General features: G+C 41.8%; 1 protein-coding gene across 1 annotated transcript in view; it reads right to left on the bottom strand.

The window, feature by feature from the left end:
• Lrmda (leucine rich melanocyte differentiation associated) overlaps nt 1-24125 on the bottom strand; it is a 1019887-nt gene that overhangs the window by 199654 nt on the left and 796108 nt on the right. The window contains exon 6 of the mRNA XM_029469305.1: nt 1161-1254. Within this exon, the coding sequence (XP_029325165.1) occupies nt 1161-1254 (94 nt within the window). The remainder of the gene's footprint in view (nt 1-1160; nt 1255-24125) is intronic.

The following is a 24125-nucleotide window of genomic DNA, read 5'->3' as shown; positions in this document are numbered from 1 at the left end:
AGCATCGATAACAGAGATTGGGCCATTCCCCTGGAACAGCAGTATCCTGGAAGCTATCCTACCTGACTGAGGTAAATTGAGTTACACAAAACTGATACTTGATGAAGGAAATCACAATCACCCTATCATGTGGTCAAAATTTATGTAGAAAAGAATTTCCTGATGCCCACATGTTGGCCAGGCAAGCCAGGTCCACGTCATAGGTTCCTGAAGCTCTACAAGACTCCCTTTATCTCTTCTAGCAGAGTATTAATACCCGGTTCATATAGTCCATATGTTTCTGGCACGTTTGAAGGCCCTCCATAGCCTTTTTTTTCCCCATCCATGCAGCAGCACAAAGATGTCCAGTGAGCTAGTAACCATTCAGTGACCTGCATGGGAATTTCATATTGGAGCAAGCGGTGTTTAAAGTACATAATGTCCCTCTTCTAAGCCTGTCCTTCTTTAAACTTGAAAGACAGATTCACAGTTAAGAGGCAGTGCTCTGGGCACAGGAGAATAGAATGGTAAACAGGTCAGACCATGTGGCCTCTTTTTGCCCTTAGCAATTCCAACTTAGCCAGTGACATATTTCTTGGCCACAGAAGGTGGTTAAGAGACAAGACTTTTGCAAACAATATTCTACATCAGTATTCTGCTGGCTTTGGAAACATCAGATGTCAGAGATGGCAACAGGATTGCAGTATTAGAACAACTACATGAACCAGGTTGTGTTTTCAGGACCAGAGAAGCCAGCAGAAATCAAGGGTCTTTCTGAATTTGCCAGGCAAACTGAAGTTCCTTTGAGCTTCATCTCTCTTTGAAATTACACATTTCAACTCTTATATTTCCACATATTGCTTTTTAACAAATACTAAAGAGTTTCTCAGTGTCTCTCTAGAACTATTACTCTATAGAATGGTATTCTAAGTAATTGGTCAATACTATAATCTTTCTGTTTTAAAAGGGGGGGGTCACAAAATTATACCATGGTATTATGTCTCCCCTGCTCAAACAAGGTAAAGTCTTTAGGTTTGGCAGTACAGATTTCCTATCAAGAACCTAAGAAGTACTAGGTTCCTTGTCACAGGACAGGTACAGAAAGGACCACAGAGCTAGCCAGCTCTGCATAGCCAAGTATCCAGGCTACAATCACTGAGGACAGAAAGCCGAGTTCCTACCTCGATGACTGGTGAGATCTCTGGATCCAGAAGGCAAGGGTGTGTACTGGGGGTGGTTTTCAGGAGAAGCAGCCTTCTCCTCCTCACTGGAAGCCTGTAAGGGGAAAGCAAAATGTCACCATGGAAAAACACCAAAAGCCAAGTGCCCTTGTTTACTAAACACATCCCCTTGGGATCAAAGTTTGGAGAGAATGGGATCCCCTGTGCCTTTCTTTACCTGATGAAATAGAATTCTAGTGAGTGGAGTAGGGTACATTTTGAGTTGCGTTGGGACATCTTGGATGGCTTTCAGATAAAAGGGTTGTTGTTGTTGCTGCTATATGACACTGAAAGAAGCTGAAGAAAAGAAGGGGTACTAAAGCCGGGCAGTAGTGGTGCACGCCTTTAATCCCAGCACTTGGGAGGCAGAGGCAGAATGATTTCTGAGTTCAAGGCCAGCCTGGTCTACAGAGTGAGTTCCAAGACAGCCAGGGCTACACAGAGAAACCCTGTCTCGAAAAACAACAACAACAAAAAGAAGGGATATTAAAGGTAGGAAGTACTGTAGACTATTTCGGCTATGGGCATGGGGCATGCTTCCAGAAATTTAGGCAAAATGAATGTTGGCTTCAAACAGATTCCTATGAAAATAACAGTAGATGAGTCAGTACAGATAGGGGAATATCAGGGCCAGCTTATGTGGATCTAATGGTACAGAGGCAGAAGTAAGTGAAATACGTCAGACTCCGCATCTGGGTTGTCAGCTAACAACTCCATGATACAGCCTTGATGAGGGTGACCTCTATGATGGACTGAAGCAGGCACTGATGTAGCTGTTCTGGTGGGGTTGTCCTATGCTCCTCTAAGTGTCCCTTCACACATGCTTTATAAAGAAGCTCAATGTTCTCACTGATTTTGAAATAAAACAAAACAATAAACAACCCCCAACATACATGTATACACACAAACCCAACCAAACCTAACCATCATTGTACATCCCCAAAGAAAATGACATATAGGAAGGTGGTTTTTGTTTCTGTTTGTCTTTTGATTTTTAATTGTTCACTAACAGCTTTTTGACTGAACAATATGGCTAATTATCTTGTGAGGAGCTACGTAAAAGGCAGCGTGTACAGGTGGTGTTAGCCCTTTTCTGAACTTTGTATCTTTGCAGGCTGATGCAAGAAGAAATCAGGACACGCTCACATGGAATAGTATCAATGACCACTGTGTCACCTAAAGAGCTTGGTTGCTTTTACATGAAGTACCACTGTTATACTTAACTGAGATTTCTAAATAAAATGCAATATATATATATATATATATATATATATATATATATATATACATTCAAAAAAGAACATCTGCTAGAAAAGAAAACCTTTCAACCTTTCCAAAAGCTCCAGGAAAAAGTAAATTTCATTAATGCTTTCTTTTTCTTTCCAGAAGAAGAAATCCATCCTATGGGGTATATTTACCCTGCTAGAAGCACGCCTTCTCTCCAAAGAGATTACTACACTACGGGAATCAGAACTAAGTAGAAGATTAGACCTACTTGCCACGGAAACCCTTTAAACTTCATTTCTGACATTTGAGGTATTTGATTAAGCAGCTTTCAGGGCAGACTTACACAGAGAGGTCTGAACAGAGCAAAATTAGAAGCTCTGTCCCTTGGTGGAATCAGATTTGAAGGAGCACTTGTCCACTCCAGCTAAAAAGCAAACATAATGAGCACACAGGATGTTTAAAGCTTGGTCCACATATATTGGAGGTAGCCAGGTAAAAGTACAGCCACAGAGGAACCAGTTTTTAGAAGGCTTGCTATGCCCCACTCCACTGAGCGTTTAGCCTGTTGCAGATACGTGGAGGAGACAGAAATTAAATTAAAACCCAAACCTACTGGCTGCCAGTTGTCTTTCTGCCAGGCCTGTGAGGTTCACTGTGACCTGTGTGACACTTGAAACATGAGAACAGTGGCCGAAACATGAAGGTCTAGAAAGACCGTTTTGCTGAAGAACAGTTGATGGGTTGGGAACCTTCTGACACACTTCCTCCTGCAACCCAATAGGAGTCTTGGATCACTGTGTTTGTGCTATGGAATTTCTTGTATTTTTAAACTTGGATTTGGGCTGTTGATGAATAGCCTTTCCTAAGAACTACTGGAAGACACAGTAACCTTCAGCAAACACACCCTGACTCTACAAGACATTGGAGGTCTGCAGCTAAGAGGAAGAGAGACTCTCTTTAGTCTTATTTCCCATTGAGGACAGAAGTGTCATGGAGTTTGGTGGCTGTCAACCAATGTCTAGCACTTTTAATTACTTTTCTGCTCATCATCAATTTTGTGATACAAACTCAGTTCATAGAGAAGAATCCAGGAAAATAGCAATGTTGCAAAATATGCTTTTTGGAGGGATTTATACAGGTCAGTGTTTTAGGAGACTCTAGATATTGAGATTCTAACTACCTACCCTTCAGCCTGGCTTTTATCAAAATGAAAAGCCCTGGGCCTTTTCAATGAGGCGCGCACACACACACATGTTCTCCACATCTTATCCTCAGAAACACAATTCATAAAATGCAGGTTAGCATATGAAAGAACAGTTGTTTACTTTGCACACTACCTGACAAGGAATATAGAACTCACCTTGGACTTGAGGCAGCACATGCATAGCAGATTGAGTACCAGATAATAGAGGCATAAGTAGAAGGCATTTTCGTAATGCTTTCTTTTGTGTGTATTAAGAAGAGATGCCTAAGGTAAGAATAAGGAAACCCGGGCAAGTCTGACTCTTCAGGACCATAAAGATTCTTGAACCTTTGATTTCTTGCCAGTTTTCCTAAGTGCCGATGGCAGAGATTTGTAGCTTCATGGTTTGCTTTTACCTCCTTTTAAGGGATATTTTTTTCTATCTCCAATAAAATATCAGTATTCAAGATATATAAAGAATGCCCCCCAGTCAACAAAAATATGCAGAATAGAAGACAATGGGCAAAGGAAATGCCAGGGGTTTCAGAGGAGACCCGAATAGTCAATAATTGAGAGAGAATTTGATCAAGTTTGCTCAAAGGCCATGAGAGCTAAAGCGGGACATGATTCTGCCAGCCATTATATCAGCAGACTTAATTCCTAATATCAAATACTGGAAGACAGAAAGGGATATGAAATGTTGCTCTTTTATCTCTGCCAGGTGAAGCGTGTTGCTGGTTCAAGTGACTCAGAACCGCAGATGGTATTCCCAAGGATGACACCCCAGGTTGCCCTTCCCTCCAATTGTGAATGTTTTCCCACCTGCTGTACACACACACACACACACACACACACACATACACACATACACGCACACACATACACACACACAAATAAAAATATATAATTAATAAGCTAGAGAAGAATTCACATGCAAGTTGCATATAGAGACATGAGACTTTTTTGATGCAGTATTTCTAACAAAAAAAAAGTTGCAACAACTTAAATAGCAGTCAAGGAGGAAAGAGAGTCAACAGACAATAAAATAGTATATATGTATGTGAAAGAATGATACTTAGCGTTTAAGTGGGATAGCCCTGACTTAAATATCTTAGTTCAGATAGGCCTGAACATTTCTACAGAGTGAAAATATGAGTGCCATAGAGGTGACATGTGATATGTATATATATATATATATATATATATATGCCCTTTTAATGTCCTATTTGTACAAAAATAAAAAATAAATTTCAAGCATTAAACAATATATATATATATATGTATATATATATATATATATATATATATAAATGAAACTTATTAAAATTCTTTGATTCTGTCAAGGGGCACAGTAATTTGACTGGTGCTAATAAAGCAAATGTGCCAGTTATTTCTATTGATCAAAGAACAGGTTTGATGCAGACATATCCAACTGTTAGGAATAACAAATTTTAAATGGCTGTTATCTGTGGCCTTAATGTTTAAACTTTTCTACACTTTTGAAATTTTTTAAAAATTAAACATGAAAGCTAACAATACAAAGATTTTGTTAATTATTATTTCTAGTCCAGGTAATTTTCTGTTGATATCAACTTCAAGTAATTTTCTATTACTTGTATAATGGGGACTAATGTCATCTCTGGTTGTATTTTTGTGATAAAATATCTCGTTTATATTTCTTATAAAGCTATTGAATATGACACACTGAATGGATTTAAAAAAATCAAATAATAGTGAAAAATTATCGCAGATTCCAAGGCTTGAAGTATTCTATCCTGCCTTGTATGAGGCTTGCAGAAGATCTGCTAATGCACTGGGGGGGGGGGTCCTCTTGATTATTCTCACATTCAATATTGGAGAGTTGCTAACTATCTTTGTATTTATTTATTTATTTATTTATTCACTTATTTATTGAAACAGGGTTCTTTGTGTAACTGTCCTGGCTGTCATGGAACTCAATTTATAGAACAGGCTGGCCTCAAACTCACAGAGTTCTGCCTCTTGAGTGCTGGGATTAAAGGCTTGCACTACCACACCAGGTTTGCTAACGTCACATCAGTAGTGGTTAGCAGCCACCAACACACCACAGAAGGCAATTTTCATTATGCAGGAGGTGTCAGGTCCAAAGGAAATTCCACCCCCAAATTCTGTCAGTTAAACAAAAGCCGGTCTTCCTCAAGAACGGGTTCCCCTTACTTGCCAAAAGAGACAAACGGCTATGGGACCTCTTAGCATGCCAAAGTACATGCTGGCCTCCAGGCTCCCTCAGGATGGCAATTGCCTGTTATACCCTTTAGGATCCATGCTAGTATCTCAGCTCTTCTCAGCTCCCCCCCACCTTCAAGTTATCCAGCTCATGGGCTTCCCTCTCTGTAGCTGCTCATTCTCCTTATAACTACTAGTTTGGCTATTCACTGTCATGTTTTCACACTTAATCAATCTCTCCGTCTTTCTGTCTCTCAGTGTCTCTCTGTGTCTCTGTCTTTGTCTATACCCCCTCTCTCTCCTACCCCCTCCACCACTCTCTACTCCATCTTCTAACCAGGTCGAGTCCAGCCCCTTGGCCATGTTCAGTCAACTACTTTTCTCTCTCTGCTCTGGACTCTTCCAGATGCCTTGGATTGGTCTCTCTCTCATATCTATAATAAAAAAAATTCCTCTTAACCATACCACAAAGAAGTCATGCCATCAGTTTATACAGGAAGAAGGCTAGAGCTTTTGGAACCTTGCTGGAAAAGATTCGGTGAAAATCCAGCATATTCTCAGAAAGACTTACAGAATGAGAATCTCTCTCGGTGATTACCAAAAAGGAGTGTGCTTGGGTCAATGTATGATGTTTGAGACCCTTCCCAAATGAGCATGTGAAGAGACAGCTGTAGCTCACGGTGGGCATCCTGGTGCACACAGGGAACTCGACGTGGAGCACAGGAGCAGAGATTTTACAGGCCTCAGAACAAGAAGGGGGCAGCTACAAAGTTGTTTAATAGCCATAAATCTCTGACTATTTTTCACAAAATACCATAGAAGACCACAGCTCCACAACTCATCCCCCATCACTCAGCTCAAGTGGAGTTCTCTGGCATGCTCACTCACCCCTAAATCATAAGCCACATAAAGTGATCCTGGGGCTGGGGAATTTGTCAGCCTCTTTCAAGTAGAAGTAATCTTCGCTTCTCATCACAATTCATCCCCTGAAACCACGGCAGAAAGCTGACTCCTCTAAAAACATTTCGTTTTCTTCTCAAAAGAAAAAAGCTCTGCTTGTTTAGTTATCAAATATTTAGTAATCATTTCCTAGAGGCCAGCCCTGCCCTGAGGATATCAAGAAAAATAAAATGATTAACTCAGTTACATTCTGGCATATAAAAAAAATTATAGCCAGATTAATACTGGTCATGAAGAGTGATCAACTTCTAACAGAACTGTCATAAATACTCTAGCTTGACATCTGTGTAACAGTAAGCACGTCTGTATATTTCTAACTCACTCTAAGGATCAGTTTTCAAAAGCAACTCTATTAACTTTCTCAAATGAACAATACTCTTAGCTCTTGTACTCCACTTACTCTCAGGAAAACAAGAGAAAGCCAAGGCGTGAAGGCTGACTAACTTCGACACTTTAAAGTCAAAGATAAGACTATCTGTCATTACTGTAGATCAGCTCACACAGGTGAGTCAGCCTGCTCAGAATGAAGAATACAGATCAAAGTCACAGAAGTGAAGAACCACCCTGAAGGCTGAGGCCTTCAGCCTTGTTTACCAAGGACACCCCTCTGTGTTCCAACATGGAGAACAATGTCCAGCATCAATGATGGAGGGATGGGATTGGAATCAGACAGATCTGAGATCAGGAACGTTTATGGATTACCAAAGATGGAGTTCAAGAAAAGAGGGGGGTGGGGAGGGGAGAAAACAAATAGGTTGTGAAATTTAATCCACAACTGAGAGACCAAGATGGAGTTAAGGGTCTGGCAGAAACTGGGCACTTAGCTGAGAGAAGGTGAGGAGAATGATTCCAGTCAGAAGTGAGCAGAAAGGAGGTAGAAGAGGGATTGTGTCAAAGGCTTCTCTTGGGAAAGAAATGCCTTTGAAGCCAACAGCCTGAAGCATTCCATTTGATTTTATCTGATCTTTGGGGGCCTAGTTCTGCCAGTAACCCCAGAGGGCATCTGGTTGGGAACAGCAATTCACAGATACTTATGGGGGGAGGGGGGAGTGAAGACAAGATCCAGGAAAGAAATGACGTGGCTCTGGGTTTTGGTATGCTGCTTCTTAGTCAACTCATAGAGCAAGAAGTGTAAAGAACTCATCCAGAGCAGTAGCTTCTAAAACATGTTTAGCAGATGCTTATGCAAAGGAATAAAAAATGGAAGAATATAAATATTAGATAACAAAAACTAGCAGATTTAGATGATGAACACCCCCAATAAATTACGTACAAAGGAGACAAATATATTCTATATGTAGAAGCCAGAAAATTCAACCTCCCGGGTTCCTCAGATACCATCCAGATGGTATGAAAAGATGGTATCTAGGCTTTAGGAAAGAAGACGACTGTTGACTGGCTAGGAGTTCACCTTGTAGGTTTATTTGGCTGGCCGGGAAGCCTGATGGGTCTTTCTACCTCTGTCTCTCCAGTGATAGAATTTCAAGTATGTGACATTGTGTCCTCTGGGCTTCTTTAAATATGGATTCTAGGAATCAAACTCACCTCCCCATGCTTGCAGGGCAAGCATGTTAACAAAGGAGGAAACACACTAGGAATCAAGGAGTAAGAGAATTCAGACAGGAAAATGAAGGGACAAAGTGTGATATACGAGCTAATATCTCATGAGCATATACTGAGAGTTTTTGGAACACTTGGCTTTCTGACATGTTGTGCCCTGTTATTAACCTCCTTTGAAAATTTTGAAAACTGAGACAAATAAAATAAGGAACCCACGCAAGACTATGTGGCTCTTATGTAAAACCTTTGGGGAGGGAGAGCAAATTGGTCTTACCCTGGAACTAAGCGACTCCCCAACCCACACACACCCTCTCTGCAAAGTAACCCTCAGAGTGTATGAGCCCCAGCCACAGGCTAACATGCCATTCCACTCCTCCATCACTGTTCCTACAATTTCATGTGCAGAACTCTGGAGCTCACATCTGTGGAAGCCAGGTCCTAAATTAACAATGAATGCATATGTAGCAGAGGATAGCCTAATCGGCCATCAGTGGGAGGAGAGGCCCTTGGTCCTATGAAGGTTCTATGCTCCAGTATAGGGGAATGCCAGGGCCAGGAAGTAGGAGTGAGTGGGTTGGGGAGCAGGGGGAGGGAGGAGGATATAAGGGATTTTCAGAGAGGAAACTAGGAAAGAGAATAACATTTGAAATGTAAAAAAGAAAATATCTAATAAAACAGAAAAGAAAAATAATGAAATAAATATATATATGGAAGCAAAGATAAATGGAATAAAATAAATATATTTTAAAAATAATAATAATAATAAAGAACGTCTTACAGCACCTAAGAAGGTAACTCCTCAAAACACCAAAAAAGGGTTATCAGTTAAGGAAGGGCTCATTAACAGGCTGAGGAGTTGTGGTAAAAGGAGAACTTCATAATAAGAAATAACCATAACCTACCCAAAGAAATATGGCAGAGTAGGGGTTAGTACTGCTGCTCAGTAGTCCCTGGTACAGCTCTCATTTATGTAACACACACACACACACACACACACACACACACACACGAGAAGTAACACACACACACCAGAATACAATCAGACGGGAACCATCATCATGTGCTGTATGGACCATATTTCCTGAGCAGTGGTTACATGCCGTTTTATAGACTTCCTTCCATCTATCTCTCTATAGCTTGGGATGTAATCATGGGATGTACAGGCTTTGTTAGAAATATTTTACAGATAAGACTACTGGGACTAATGGCGGGGGNAGATAACTGGTCAAAGAGAGTTGGTATGTGAAGAATTTGGAAGTTTGAGCAGCACATTTTGATTTCCAGGGAGGGGTGGAAGCACTGTACTGCGAACCTAATATTCAAAGGTACCTGTAAGACATTCCTCTTGGGTTTACTTAGTATATGTAGGAAAGCATGTAATATATTTGTAGTGAAGTTCAATCCATGCTAAGATGCAACAGGTTTTACTTAGAGATATGTAAATAAAACTATCATCTTGTCTAATAAGATGACTAACAGTGCTATGGAGGCACAAGAGTCTTTCACACCTGTTTTGGCTTTGAGGATCATATAAAGGACTTTGTTGGAATCAGACTTCAAGTCACCAAAACCAATAGCAAGCCTCTGCAAAGGTTTTGGGACTGCTGTGAACCAGATATTGAAATTTACTTGGTGTTTACCTACAACTTAATCTAAAAGGAACATAGAAAGACTCATCGTTTCCTAATTGTATCACCAAAATTCACTATTCTTTATGCTTTTGAGCTTTTGAGCTTACTTGGGTCCATTGCAGCTACCAGATATTCCATCTCTTCCCAGTTCTCTGGTGACATCATTTTGGTGTCTCAGAGTGGGGTTTGATGGTAGAATTTCCAAATGGTGCAGATTAGGGTTTGATGTATAGGCATGCTGTTTTGCTAAATTTAAGAAGGCAGTGGAGGAAATATTAATGATGCAGATTAAACACAATAGGGTTCTGTATCTATATCCATTAATTATGAATAATACAAAAATCTGAAGAAATAGCCATCTGATATCCAAAAGCTGTTTCCAACTGGGTAAAGTAGCTGCTGGCATTGATGAATGACTAAAGTTGTGATGTGCTCATTAAGATAAAGGGACAAACAGCAGCCTGCACTCCTGTCAGAGGTACTCTTGTTATCAATTACAACCACAGATAACAGGCAGCAGATACCAGAGTTGGGCCCAAATCATTCTAAGTGTCTGAGAGAATCAAGCAGCTGTATAAAATTTTGGGAGATTATCATACGCTTGCTTAACTTCTACCAACTATGTTCTATATATCTATAAGGTAAATTAATATATAATAATTTATGTATATGTATGACATATTCATACATTTTATACAGAGGCCTTGCCAAACATTTACTCCAACTCTCTCTCTCTCTCTCTCTCTCTCTCTCTATATATATATATATATATATATATATATATGTGTGTGTGTGTGTGTGTGTGTGTGTGTGTGTGTGTGAATATATTCTTTTAACCAGTAACATAGGGAGCATGTTTGAAGTTGTGAAGGAAAGGGGCAATTTTCTAGCCCAAGAATAAACACAACAGTACAACCTAATTAAGCTTCAAGGATTCCACCTTTGACAGTTCCAAAATTTGTGTATTATTTTCCTCATTTTCTCTGCTCGATGTTTCCAAGATTTAGAGATAGGATCTTTTTGACTGTGTGATTTTACTTTTTTTTTACTTAAATTCTTTAGGCCATACTATTCTTGACTATAAAATACAATGGTAACAACAGTTATAAACAGAAGAAGGAAAAAGAGGAAGAGGAGGAGGAGACCGAGATACAATAAACATTTCCGGCTACTTTGTGCCTATAACTATGTTTATCAGTTTCCAAGCATTTATTAACTCACTCAGTCTCCAGCAGTACCCTACAGTTACAACTCCCAGTTTGGTTTTATAGAAGAGGAAGCTGAAAACCAACCAAGTTAAAAAATTGGAGTAAGACCTCATTCCGGTTCTTGAGTTACCAGGAGTGCTGGAGCTGAGCCAGGAATCCAGGCAGTGTTCCTCTAATAGCCACTACCTGGACTAGCACAATGAACGCAGACCCTCATTAGTTTGTATCAAAGGAGACGCTGATCTTTCCTACCACTTATGACATATTAACTACGGTTTCTTTGTGTTCCTCTAACTTCATACCCTTACAACTTGACTCTAAGCTTCTTAAGAGACAAACACGCATAGCCCTTCTCACCCATCCCAGCATCCACCTGCAGTTTGTGTAAGTGCCTACTCAATGAATGTACTTTCATGCACCGTACATCTCACTTACTGAACTTTGAGGCCCTAAATGGTAACCAAAATCAGTCTACAGATGCACTGTGTAACTGCAAGGGACTAGCCATCTTCAGCAAATCACTGCCAATGGCATTTTCCATCTGGTTTTGTAGGGCTGTCGTGGAAATAATATTATGTCATGGTAGTCCTACAAGCTTGATTTATTTTGGCTTAAAAGGAGGAACTTGTCTCATGTGTCCTTCTTCCTCTCACAGAGGTTTTTATTTTTATTTTTCCCCCCTTCTCAAGGGCTGAGGGTCAAGTTCTGTCCTTGGAACCAAAGTAGTTTTCCAAAATGAGGTGAAGCAGCCTTGTCAAGCTGGGCCAGATCTGCTGTCAGAGCCTTTCCCAAATACATCAGGCCCTCTGCTTGTAAAAATAAATTGATACCAATGCAGGAAATTTATTAGGAGATGACAGCCCGGTTCATAATGGAAATATGGAGAAAACATCATCCTTCAAAGCTGACAGTTTATCCATCATGCCTCAGATTCCTGAGATAGAAGCAGACGCTGTCACATGCAATCCGCTGAGGACACATCTTCTTGGGTTTCCTTATGACAGGAAACTGAAATAATCCAGAAGAAGGGAAGGGCTTGTGCTATCCTTAATGTGCTCAGCCATATATTTTCAGCATCACAGAAGGACCATGTGGCCAAGGCAATGAATGATGGAGGAAGTAGGGCGGCTGGAACTCTCAAAGGCCTCTCCTTTTCTCTTGGGAGTGATGAACTGGGGCAGAGGTCACAGAGGGTTATGGACCACTGTGATTGACAGCAATGCCCTGCTATGCATGAGCAAAACCAACAGGTGGCAGAACAGTCCTGAGCACAGGCCACAGCTGGCTCAGCTTGAAGTCTGAGGTCATCTTGCCCTACATATTCTGCTCAGTATTTTATGTCTATTGATAAATTGGAGACAATTTAGAAGAGCCATTTTAATGAGGGATCAATGCAAGAATATTTCTGGGGATCACACGGGGCCTGATTCTCTACAAGCTTAATGAGACAACCTGCTGCACCTTGTATGAAATAATTGTGTATTCAAAGCTCTTTTGCAAAATATAAGTTTGGTAGTAAATTAGGATGAAATAAACATGATATTAGAAGAGAAAAAATTTATTATCAATTTCATTTAAACATATTTATATTTCAGACTTCATTCTTTGGAGGTTTAAAATTATTATGGCTAGAAACTTTTTAATGAATTTATTTTTAAATACTTATGTTTTCATGTATTTGTATATGTGTGTGTGAGCCTTTATGGGTTTATTACACCATGTATGAGTAGGAGCCTATGGAGTCCAAGAGAGAGCATCCGATTCCATGGGATTGGAGTTAACAAGTGGCTGAGAGCAGCCAGGTGGGTGCTGGTAACTGAACCCAGGTCCTCTGCAGTGGCAATAAGTGCCCTTAACCCCTGACCCATCTCTTGAGTCTCTGCGAAGCTTTTTAAATGAGATAATTCAAACTTTTCAAATGCACAGAAAGTTATCAATATGAAACAGAAATCTAAACAGATAAGGACAATCTTAATGAGCTCTTAGTCTATTTTTAAATATTGAGTGTGTGTGTGTGTGTGTGTGTGTGTGTGAATGTATGCCATGTCTGTGTACACAGAGAGAAAAAGAGGACACTGCATTTCTCAAAGCTGAAATTACGGGTAGTTGTAGGCTACCAGAAAGAAGCTCTGGAAATGAAGCAGGAGCCTTTTCAAGAGTAGCAAGTGCTCTCCACCACTGAGCTGTCTTGCCAGTCCAACCTGATATTGTTAACCCAATCTTTATATGAGGAAGGAAAAGCTTAAAGGTTCCATTTAAATGTGAATGTGGCTGGGTATAGTGGCTGGTGCTTACAAACCCAACTTTGGTAAATTTTTGGAAGGGGGTTGTTAAAAGGCTAGTCTTAGCTACAGAGTGAGTTCTATGTGAAAAGACTTATCACTGTGGGTGGTGGTGACTCAGCTCAGTGGGTAAAGATGCTGGCTGTTGAACTAGACACACTGAATTCAATACCCAGAGGGACCCACATGGTAGAAGGAGAGAACTCACTGCTACAAGTTGTTTTCTGGTCCAGGTGTACACAGCAAGATACATGTTCAAACACGTACATCACACACACACACACACACACACACACACAGCCACATGCACCAATGAATACAATTTTTTAAGAATTAAAAATGTATTATCCAGACACGTATACATCAGTACTTGCTGTGGCATTACTCACAGTAGCTAAGTTATGGGGACTACCTATCTGTCCAACAGCAGAGGAACAGAGAAAGAAAACATGGAGCACTTGTACAATGGAACATTTCAAGCCATTAAAAAAGAATGAAGTGACACCATTAACAGGGAAATGATGAACTGAAGTAGTTCCAGTAAGTGAATTAAGTCAGCCTCAGAAAGATAAATACTGCATGTTTTCTCTTCTTTGTGGATTGCAAGGTTTGTATAGATACAGACAATCATATATGTACAGATGGTGTGCAAGTACAAGAGAAACTCACTATTGGAACAGACCAAGGGGAGGATCGATGTGAGAAAGAGGGTGTGCTCAGATGCATTATCCACTTCCACAGAAATGGCCTATGTGACACAGAACTAAGTGTAATAAAAAATAACCAGATGAATTAAAAAACAAAAGGGACTAAGGTACAAGGTATCTTTGCTTGAGTGTCTGACTAGTTAGGAAACCATTACTACATACAGGACACTGCAAATAAACTGTCATGTTTGCTCTGTTATAAGGGATTGCATAGGATATGTGCATGCTATGTATACCACTGAGTTAGCCAAATACTGATCCAAAGATTGTGCGTTGCTTCACTCCTTGAAACACATCCCCAAGAACAGCAGGAGGATTAAGCTACATGACTGTTAAGTCCTTATTCACAGGTACCAGGGATGAAGATACACAAGAGGATCTCTAACTCTGAGACTGCAGATCCTTTACATATCGTCTCTCTATGAAGCAAGTGAGCTTCTAATTGTCCTCTTTTGTTTTAGCCAATCTTCTCAAGCCCCTGTCTTAAGCAAGGCCGGAAAGACTGTTGATTTCATGTGTCCAAATTAAACAGCTCTGCCTTTTCCCTTGGCTTCCTCTGTGAGCACGCGCCAGCATGACTACACATTTATCCAGAGTTTATTTCAATGTTAGTGGGAAACAAGCCGTTTCCCAGCTTAATGAATAGCATCAGTGTCTGCCTTTTAACCAAAAATGTGACCTTAAACTTGATGGATCTCACCAGAAGGCACATTTTCAAATTACTTTTCTATTGGAGGTTTATGAATATAGTTCCCCAAGTTATTGTGACAGCTGTGGGGTAGTGGCTGTGTCTCAGACTCAGACGTCACAAAATGGGAGAGTCACTTCTGAACGGGGGTTTGGGGAGGGGCATGGGGAAGAAAGCAAGACCCATACCCAGGGGGCGGGGGGGGGGGAACAAAACCCAACTCTTTCGAGCCTTGGGCAACAGATTAGTCCTGGGAGGCAGCTGAAACCTTGCCTTTCCTGTCACCGCCATTTTTGTTTCCAGATCATTCTAAAGGGGGGCAGAGAAGGCTGAGCTCTTACAGACTCTCCAAGAGGACATCTGATATATCTTCCTTATTAAAGATGACAGGGTATAATTGATGGGCCTGGTGCCTAGCCAGTTCTAACTTTTTTTTTTCTTTCTTTTTTAGAGAATGCTGTTTAATGCACGGACATTATTTTTGGACTACTGAATGCCAGAAAATAATGAGCTGGCATTCAGCTTTGGTGAATAAGACTCTGAATTTTCATCTAAAAGCAGTTTTGAGTTATGGCTGTAGATAAGGTGTAACTGTGCAAGGGAATTTTATCCATGTTTCTCCCATGAATCATGAATGAGGGAAAAAATTACAGTCTAAATTGCACTTAAAAGGAATAAAGTCTTTTCATGTCATACATGATTTATCAAAATGATCTCATTTTAAGGGGACTGTGGTGTATCTTGATTAATCGCATTAGGACGCGTGATGAATGGCCTCTTTAATGGTAACACAGGATTTATTGGCAGCATCCCGACTGGAACCAGAAGGGTAAGAAGTAAAATATACAATAGATAGCTAATGTAGATAAGGCATCAGTACTGCCCTGACTTGTTTTAAAGTTGTACCTGGAGATTCACTGTCAGGACATTCTGAAACCTGGCCTAGAAGGGGAAGCATGCCTCTCACACAAACTTAGGTCCCAAGGCAAAGCCAGTCTTCCTTCTGTAATGTGTTGTATGGCTTATACCAATTCCTTTGCATTTCTATAAGGAGTCTGCGTAAATGGGTTAAACTTTGCACATTCCCAGTAGAGAGGGGGGACATTGCATTTGGGTAACAGCACCGCCCCCACCCCTACCCCCTGGCAAAGCTATCTCCCTATTTCAATATCCTCTTCACATTTCACTTTAATATCCTAAACGTCTTTAAAAAAAAAAAAAAGCTGGCTCCCACTAATTTCCTCCAAGGCCGACAGATCAGAGGCTTGCCTCCAAGTGTTCTTTTAGAGCCCTGGAGACCCCCTCATAATCCTGCTGCTTGTCTGCAATTAATCCTCTGAGCTGCGACATTATTACTACCACCACCCACAGACAGAGGAAGCTCCCGACCCACTGGACTCAGGATCCCAAGGAGGCTTCAAAGGTGCCAATCACACCCGCCTCCCAAAGGTGCCTGCTGTCAGCCCCAGAGGTTCCATCCTCCCCACTGATCAAACATTCTTCCTCAGGAGATGAATTCAGAGTCTCCGCCCACTTCCGCCCATATCCTCTTTCGCTTTTGAGTTTACCCAATGATCCATCCTGGCCTCCAAAAGGGAAGCTACTGATAATAGAAGGCCTTTCAAAACAAAAGCTGCAGGGGCAAACTTAAATCACAGCTGTTATCAACTTTTAAAAAAAGAAGAAGAAGAAGAAGAAGAAGAAAGGATAAAGGAGAGAGAGAGAGAGAGAGAGAGAGAGAGAGAGAGAGAGAGAGAGAGAGAGAGAGAGAAACAAAACATTTAAACACCTTAAGGCAGGGAGGATTAGAGTCTGGCCTGAAAGGCCATTCTTTGATCAAAGACCCCAAGACTTTACACAAACATAATCACAAGGCAGCCAGCTCTCTGAAGGCAGAATTGATTTGTTTGAAGGCAGGGCTTGGACCCGGTAGGGACGCTTGTCCTCTTCAGTCCCTATATATCTCCAGGCCCAATGACTTAAAAACTACGTTTTCGTTCTTATGTCTCAATCGGGGGCAGAAGGAAGCCACCATTGCCTCTGTGCATACTTTAGCAGTCGAGCAACTGCCATATATGGAAGAAATCTTGGAAGGATAAGAGCAGAGCTTGTCCCGAGGGCTCGGCATGCCTTCTTGACTGTTAGGACCAGAGGGCCAGGGCTGACTCACAGACCTCATTAACATGAAAGATGAAGGAGTCACCGAGCATCAACATTCCCGTCCAGAAGCACATCTTTTAAGTAGAGAGACAAAGTCATGAGGGTTGTTTTGGGCTTTGGGACTTTTGTAGAAAGCCTGAATATAGGTCTTATTTTTGTTTATTTGTTGTTTTTGTTTTTAATTACAGAAATAGAATTGTTTCCCATACTGTTGATGACTATGGCACAACAGGAACCATTTCCCACATATCCAGGGTAGGTGGCAGAGTGTCTCTTGCCCAACACTCCAGGGGAGAAAAGAATACTATTGTGGTCATGTTCAATGAAATTCAATTCAAAGGCACCAAGGAAATAAGTTTCAAGCAAAGTTTGGGAACCCATGGTCTGCTTGAATTGCATGTCCATCTCTGAGAGACTACACTGGGCTCCAAGTGGGAGTCAGTCATGTGCATGCACCTAGCTGGGAGGTTAGTGACTCCCCTACCCCAGGTTACAGCTGATTAAGGGGGGTGAGACAGTGTTTCCCTAGAAGTAACTATTGAGAATCTATAGTTATATAATAAACACCAAAAAGGCCAGAAGAGCAAATTCCCCTTAAATAGCAGACAGCCTTTGACATAAGGTTTTAGAGACTGTTCCTGTATCCCAGACATTGAGAGCATCTTATTGTCATCTTCAGACCACAGGGAAGCCATTGTTCAATAGGCCAGTCTTCAGTCTCCATATCCAGAAACATTTCCTCAGAACCCTTGCACAATTTTATCCTTTCCAGGCTCTCAGTCACAATCAGCTTTAGCATACACGTCTTCTTTAATAAACTTGGGAAACTCATAGAAGATAAAAAAAAATAGAAACACTCATCTAAAAGAACAGCAAGGTGAGAGGGGAAGGGAGTAACGGATTAGATCCTGGTGCAACATTGGAAAAAAGCCGAGCAGGCTTAAAACTCAATCTCCCCCAAACACACATGCACGCACGCGCACACACACACACACACACACACACACACACACACACAGGGAGGTGGGGTAAAGTGAAACTTAGTTCTGCCGGTTTTATATAAGTCAGGAATCATATGCAAGGTCTAATCACTAACCGGCAGTCACCAAGCAGCTTCACGGTGCATCCCTGGAAGGATGTGGCACAGGCATTCTGCCCAGACTAAGACCATATAACACAATATGAGAACATGTGACAGTGAAAAGAACAAGGTAGAGAATTCTCTTGGGAGAAATATTCTAAAAAAAAAAATCCCTTTTCATATGAAAAACATCTACAAAAACTTCAAATGTCTACCAAATGGTTTCTAATGTACTAATTCTCAAAGGCGTGTCCCTGTCATTCTGCCATTCAGACACTGTTCCTTTCTACTGCCCTTGTCTCTCGTGAATAGATTTGGGGATACTTCCACTGAGTACAGCCAAAAACCGAGGGCCGTTGATTGCTCTTAGTGCCTGAGGACCACAGGACCTTGGCTATTGAGGAGACTCCCTAATGATATTAGCATGGATGAGAGGAGTTGAAACTAGGATCCTAGGGGATACCGACCACTTGTAAAACATGACATGTGCTTCCCACTAAAGATTTCAAGAAAACAGGCAAGGTTCTCTATTCAGAGACTTAGCAGTATCTACCACACATGCAACACTCCATTAGTCTATTAAACCCTCCTGAGCTAGAGCTACGTATATAGCCTATCTACACCAGGACAGCTCAACTCTGAAGCAGCAGCATGTAGCTTGGGTATCTGCAGGTCTGGACCTTACAAAGGACCACAAAAGATGAGGGTGTATGTACAAGTTGTTAACTTCAGAGAGGAGGACAGAGGTCCAAGGAGCTACGTTCAAACAAATACAGTCTTTCTTTGAAAGATTAATATTAATTCCTAATTTGTGAACAATTCTAAATAAGGTCTCAACTTTTCTAGATCAGGACTCTCTGTCATTAATTCCAAGTTTTATGCTGATGGCTTTTTATTACACAATTCTGTTCAGCTTGGAACCGAATCAAGAAAATGGTAGCAAATGAAATCATAGAAGAATTGTTTGAAAATAGCCTTCAAAATATGTTTTCCTTTCAGTTTTTAGGTTTGTTTGGTTTGTTTTGTTTTTTTTTTTTTTCCTAAATGATGTGATAATCAATCATAAAGCTATTCTGGAAAGAGGCCATCTTGATTTGCTCCATACTATCAACAGTTGTTGACACTAAAAGTTCCACTCATCTAAACATGTATGTGTAAAGCTGCTTCCTTGAGAGAGACCAGATCTAAGCAGCTGAATCCAGCTTGGGAAATGACCAAGTATCAACACGATTAAGTCTGTCATGTAGTATTTCTAATTATTACAGCAACTTCTTTCTTCCTGTGGCCAGAGGCGGGGGGGGGGGGGGGGGGGGGGGGGGGGGGATGTAGCATTGTTTCAAAGCTGCATTTCCTAAAGAAACCTCCCCACACACCTCTCAAGTCTGCAAATCTGCAATCCGCCCTGGTCTGAAGGGACACAAGGAGGCCTGGAGGCTTCCTTTGTGGGAAATCCTATTCTAGGATGTGTGTGGTACTTAGGGGAAAACCTGATGCCAAACTTTGTAAATGAAAGAAAAGGGGAAGGAAGGAAGGAAAAAAGGAACTAAGGCAAGAGGAGGAAGGGTGAGCTTTGGAGATCATTTTCCCCTCATTTTCCATTCGTAAAAGCTATTCTTAAATGTTTTTCCTGACCTCACTCTCTGTCCCAGCAGAAGTCTCGACTGTCTCAACTGTATTTTGCCACAGTCATAAACAGAAGGCTCCATATGTTCTTTCCCTTTCATTCACACACAGGATCCCTGGATTTCTAAAGGTAAACTCGGCCACAGAAACCCAAGTCAGCCTTTAGCAAGCAAGTATCCATTCTGGTGTCCAGAGAGGCCAATGACACAGGGCAGCAAACAGAAGGGGAGGTGAACCCGCTGAAACAGCAACGAGCCAAGAGAAAAATGACACTAAAAAAAAAAACTTATTTTGGCACTCTGGGTGCTGGCTTTGGTCTGCATGAAACTAATTCCACTGGCTTTTCACCACAACTCCCTATTCCGCACGCACTTGCCTTCCTTCACCAAGGAATCCCGGAGAGCTCACTTTGAGGGCTAAGGATGAAGCTCAGTTGGAGGAGTATTTGGCCTGGCATGCATGGGGCGTGGAGCTCAGTCCCCAGCACTGCATAAACCTGGCATGGTGCTTCAAGGCCATATAATTCCAGTGTTTGAGAGGAGGTTAGGGGAATCAGAAGTTCCACACCATCATGGCCGCCTAGCAAGTCTGAGCACTGCCTAAGATACAGGACAGTCTGTCCCCAAACAAATAAACAAATAGACAAGTTAGAAGCTGAGTTCCTGGCCTACCCCTAAAGTCCTAGCGGAAGCAATAATCCTTAGAATGTTCTTTTAAAACAGAAATCTGACAAAGTTGCTTTTCTGCTTAAAACAGCATGTAAAATTTGGCCTGAGTTTCAAGCTTTGAACATGGCCAATAAGGCCCCAGGGCACAGCCTTTCCTTCTTTGCAGGCCTGACTCTTGCCTCTCCCCTTGTTTGGCAAGCAAGAACCTGTCTGGCAGCTTTTCTATTCCTTCAGGTGCTCAGTCCTGAGATCCAGAGATCTTCACCGAATAGAATAATCTTTCTCTCCAGCATGCTCTGTCTTAGTGATAGTCCCCTGCTATACTGCAAACTCCCCACACATTTTGTCACCACAGCCCTGAATAGCTGACTCATAGTAATGTCTCAATAAATTCTTGTCACATGATAAAATACATTTATTTAATGCTAAATAAACACCATCCTTCAGTCTCCACGGGTTCAAAGCAACAAAGTAAAAAAATAAGTTAAAAATAAAATAACAAAACAACGTAACAAAGTAGCAAAGCATTCGGTATCAGACTTCCCAGTCACTGTGCACACTGTTTTCTAAGGGAAATAACCCCTTTAGAGCCCTTGATGCTCACTGAGTGGAACACACAGGGTCCTGCAACCCCCATTCCTCATGGGCAGCCTCTTCTCAAGGAGGGCCCTGTTGATTCTTGCTGTATGCAAGGGCTTAAGTTACAGCAGTGTACACTTTGCCAAAAGGAGTCATCAGAGGTTGTTCAGAACAAAAGAAGACCTCCTTCCTGGGGTTCAGTCTGATCCACAAGTGATAGAAACAAAAGCAGAGCCTGTGGCTTCTGAGATGCATTCAGAGTCCTCAGGCTGGGCTGGGGCTCCAACAAGAGGACACTGGGCCCCATGCTAAGTGAAGCAGCATACAGCTCACTTAATTGGGCTTGCCTTTTATTATACTTCTCTCTTGCTCCTGCAACCTGTGATTTTTGATGAATGCATCATAAAATGTTTAATCCAAATGAAAACCAAAGGAGTGCAGGGAAGCATCCGTTAGTCACTGCCAGATCCTCCAAAGACAGGGGACAGGGTCTTAAGGACTGTCATTAGGGACGAAGCCCTGTTGCAATGCAGCCCTCGTGCTGCGCAGCTCAGTCAGCAGAAGGGGGAGCTGTAGTGCAACCTATTTGAGATGTAAATCTAGAGCTAGCAGTGCTGCAGATTAGAGACTGTGGTCGCTGCTGCTCGGCCAGTCTACAGCAATACTATATATCCAGCTCCTTGTCGGTGCAGGTCATTAACAGGACGCGGAATGGTGTTACTAAATGTGAACATTAAGAAACCCAGGTCAGCAAAGTATGGAAAGCATGGCGGCCACACCTCAAGGGGAATCAACCCCCTGGGAAGGGGAGATTGTATTGATACAAAAACAGGCCAGTAACTGTGTTAGCTTTGAGTGACAACAGATGAGCCACCACAAACGTGATAGGGTGGTATCTTGACGTGAGAGAAATTGGACATGGAAGAGGGAAAATGAGAGAAACAGAATAGGGGACAAGGAGGAAAGGGGGGAAGGAGGGGAGAGGAGAAAGAGGGAAGGAAGAAGAGGGGGAGAGGGTGGAGGAGGGAACAGGGTAGAGGTCTTCTGTCCATGCCTGCATACAGAAACAAGGAAGGTTTCACAAACACACAGTAGCAGGAGTGCTGGAGGGATATTACCCCTCTTTTGTGTGGACCTTGCATAAAAACAGGACAAAAGACTCAGAACAAGGCCCCTAGCTTCCCTGAGCCACGGCTGCTGCTTGGGCTTTAATTTTTGACCAAGTCAGGTGTCCCTACTGCCAAAGAAGTTTTCCTTTTTCCCTGACTCCAGACAGTTCCTGTTTCCTTCAAGTGGAACTCCCCAAGACTCATCAAATCCACAATTTAATTACATCTCAGAGAGAGAGAGAGAGAGAGAGAGAGAGAGAGAGAGAGAGAGAGAGAGAGAAAGAGAGAGGAAGGAGGAGGAGGAGTGTAAACACGACTCCTTTTTATCTCCCGATACATCTGGACAAGTAGACAATGTGCTAAAACAAAATAAATCTGCCCTGACAGACACATCAAAGGGGCTTGCAGCTACTTACAGCACAGGAATGCAGTTGCTAAGCATCGGCCAAAGACTTATCAGTCCTTGGAAGAAATGCTTTTTTCTCCCTTTGAGGGGGGCAATGAGGAAAGCTGGGGAGTGGGAACCAGCCTGCAAAAGGAGACTGGGGATTTTCAGGGATTTTGAAGCTTAAAATGAATTGTGTGAAGAAAAGGAGTTTTGTGGTGGTTTTCCTTTTGACATACGGCCTATATTTTTATAAAGGTTGCCCATGGAAAAACCCTCCAGAAAGGGCTCTTTAGGATTTTAATAGAAAGAAGATTGTGAAAATAAATAAATAAATATAAAAAAAAACACCTGTATACAAAGTTCTATGGATTTCTCCAGGTGATTCAAACCTAATGCTAGCTAGTCCAGGGTCTGGGGAAATATCTCACACTTACCAGAGTCAGGAGGGATAAATCCTTAAGCAGCCATAATAAAAAGTAAATCTCCCAACATCATAAGGTACACACAATATTTTTTTTCTAGAAGGCAGGAAATGGAGCATCTACTCTCGGAAACACAATAAAAATGTGAAAATGGAACCCCCTGGAGCCCCAAACCAAACCAAGTGTGAGGTGGGACTAGGGAAACAACTCTATGGGTTAACCACTCTCTGTGAGAGCAAGAGGAGCTGAGTCTGGATTCACAGCACCTAGGGAAAGCTAGAGAAAGCAAGCAAACTTCATGAACAGCAGAGCTGGTTTGGACGGAGAGACAGGATGGTCCCTGGACTTCTCTGGCCAGCTAGTCTAGCAGAATCAGTGAACTTCAGGGTTAGTGAGGGAACCTTTTTCAAAAATCAAGAACACTACAAATGGAGACCACTAACTCTGACCTCAGTGTGTGTGTGTGTGTGTGTGTGTGTGTGTGTGTGTGTGTGTGTGTGCGGCGCGCAAGCATACATGCACAGGACACACACATGCACACATGCATACACAAAGAAAGCCAGGTATGAGCTGCCGTGTGGAGTACATGCAATAAGTTAAATCTAGCTGCTCACCCCCAGCTGCATACACAGCCTCACAACTAAAGCATTCACATTCAGAAACCAAATGGAATCCACTCTGAAATCTGGTGCCACCTTCAGCACCCTACCCCTAGCTCAAGAGACAGAAACCAGTGTTGTATGTTTCAATGCGATCTTCATCTATGGTATTGAACTCATGAAGATTTCCCTTTTTGTATGATCACATCCTGGGGTGGGAGACTTTGTTTTTTTCCCCACCTGCCTGACTATAGGATTTGCTTGTGCTGGGGAATCTGGACTGAACATGAAGTAGTATAGCTGAAAAGAATGTTCCATGAAATCTTGAAGGTGCTCTTAGACAAAACCAGCCAGTTCAAACTGAGCCACCAGCTCTCACTGTATAGCTGACAGTTCCATAGAGACTCCACCTTTACCAGAGAGGGCTGAAAGCTATGCAGAAACAATAAGCTGGATCCAGGGAGACCCTGGTCATTTTTTGAATAAAAAAAAAAGCTATTTTCTTTCCTTGGATCAAAGGAAACAAACTCGGCATGATATTCATACAGGATAACTCGCAACAACAAGAACAATTACTAAGTGTGTGCTATTGCACAAATAAATAACGCGTACCATTATCTCCAGCACGATCCTATTTAGTAAACAG

Source organism: Mus caroli, chromosome 14, assembly GCF_900094665.2.
Source record: "Mus caroli chromosome 14, CAROLI_EIJ_v1.1, whole genome shotgun sequence".
In the NCBI taxonomy this organism is placed as follows: Eukaryota; Metazoa; Chordata; class Mammalia; order Rodentia; family Muridae; genus Mus; species Mus caroli.
Note: the sequence above shows the minus strand (reverse complement) of the source record. Positions and strands in the feature narration are given on the sequence as shown.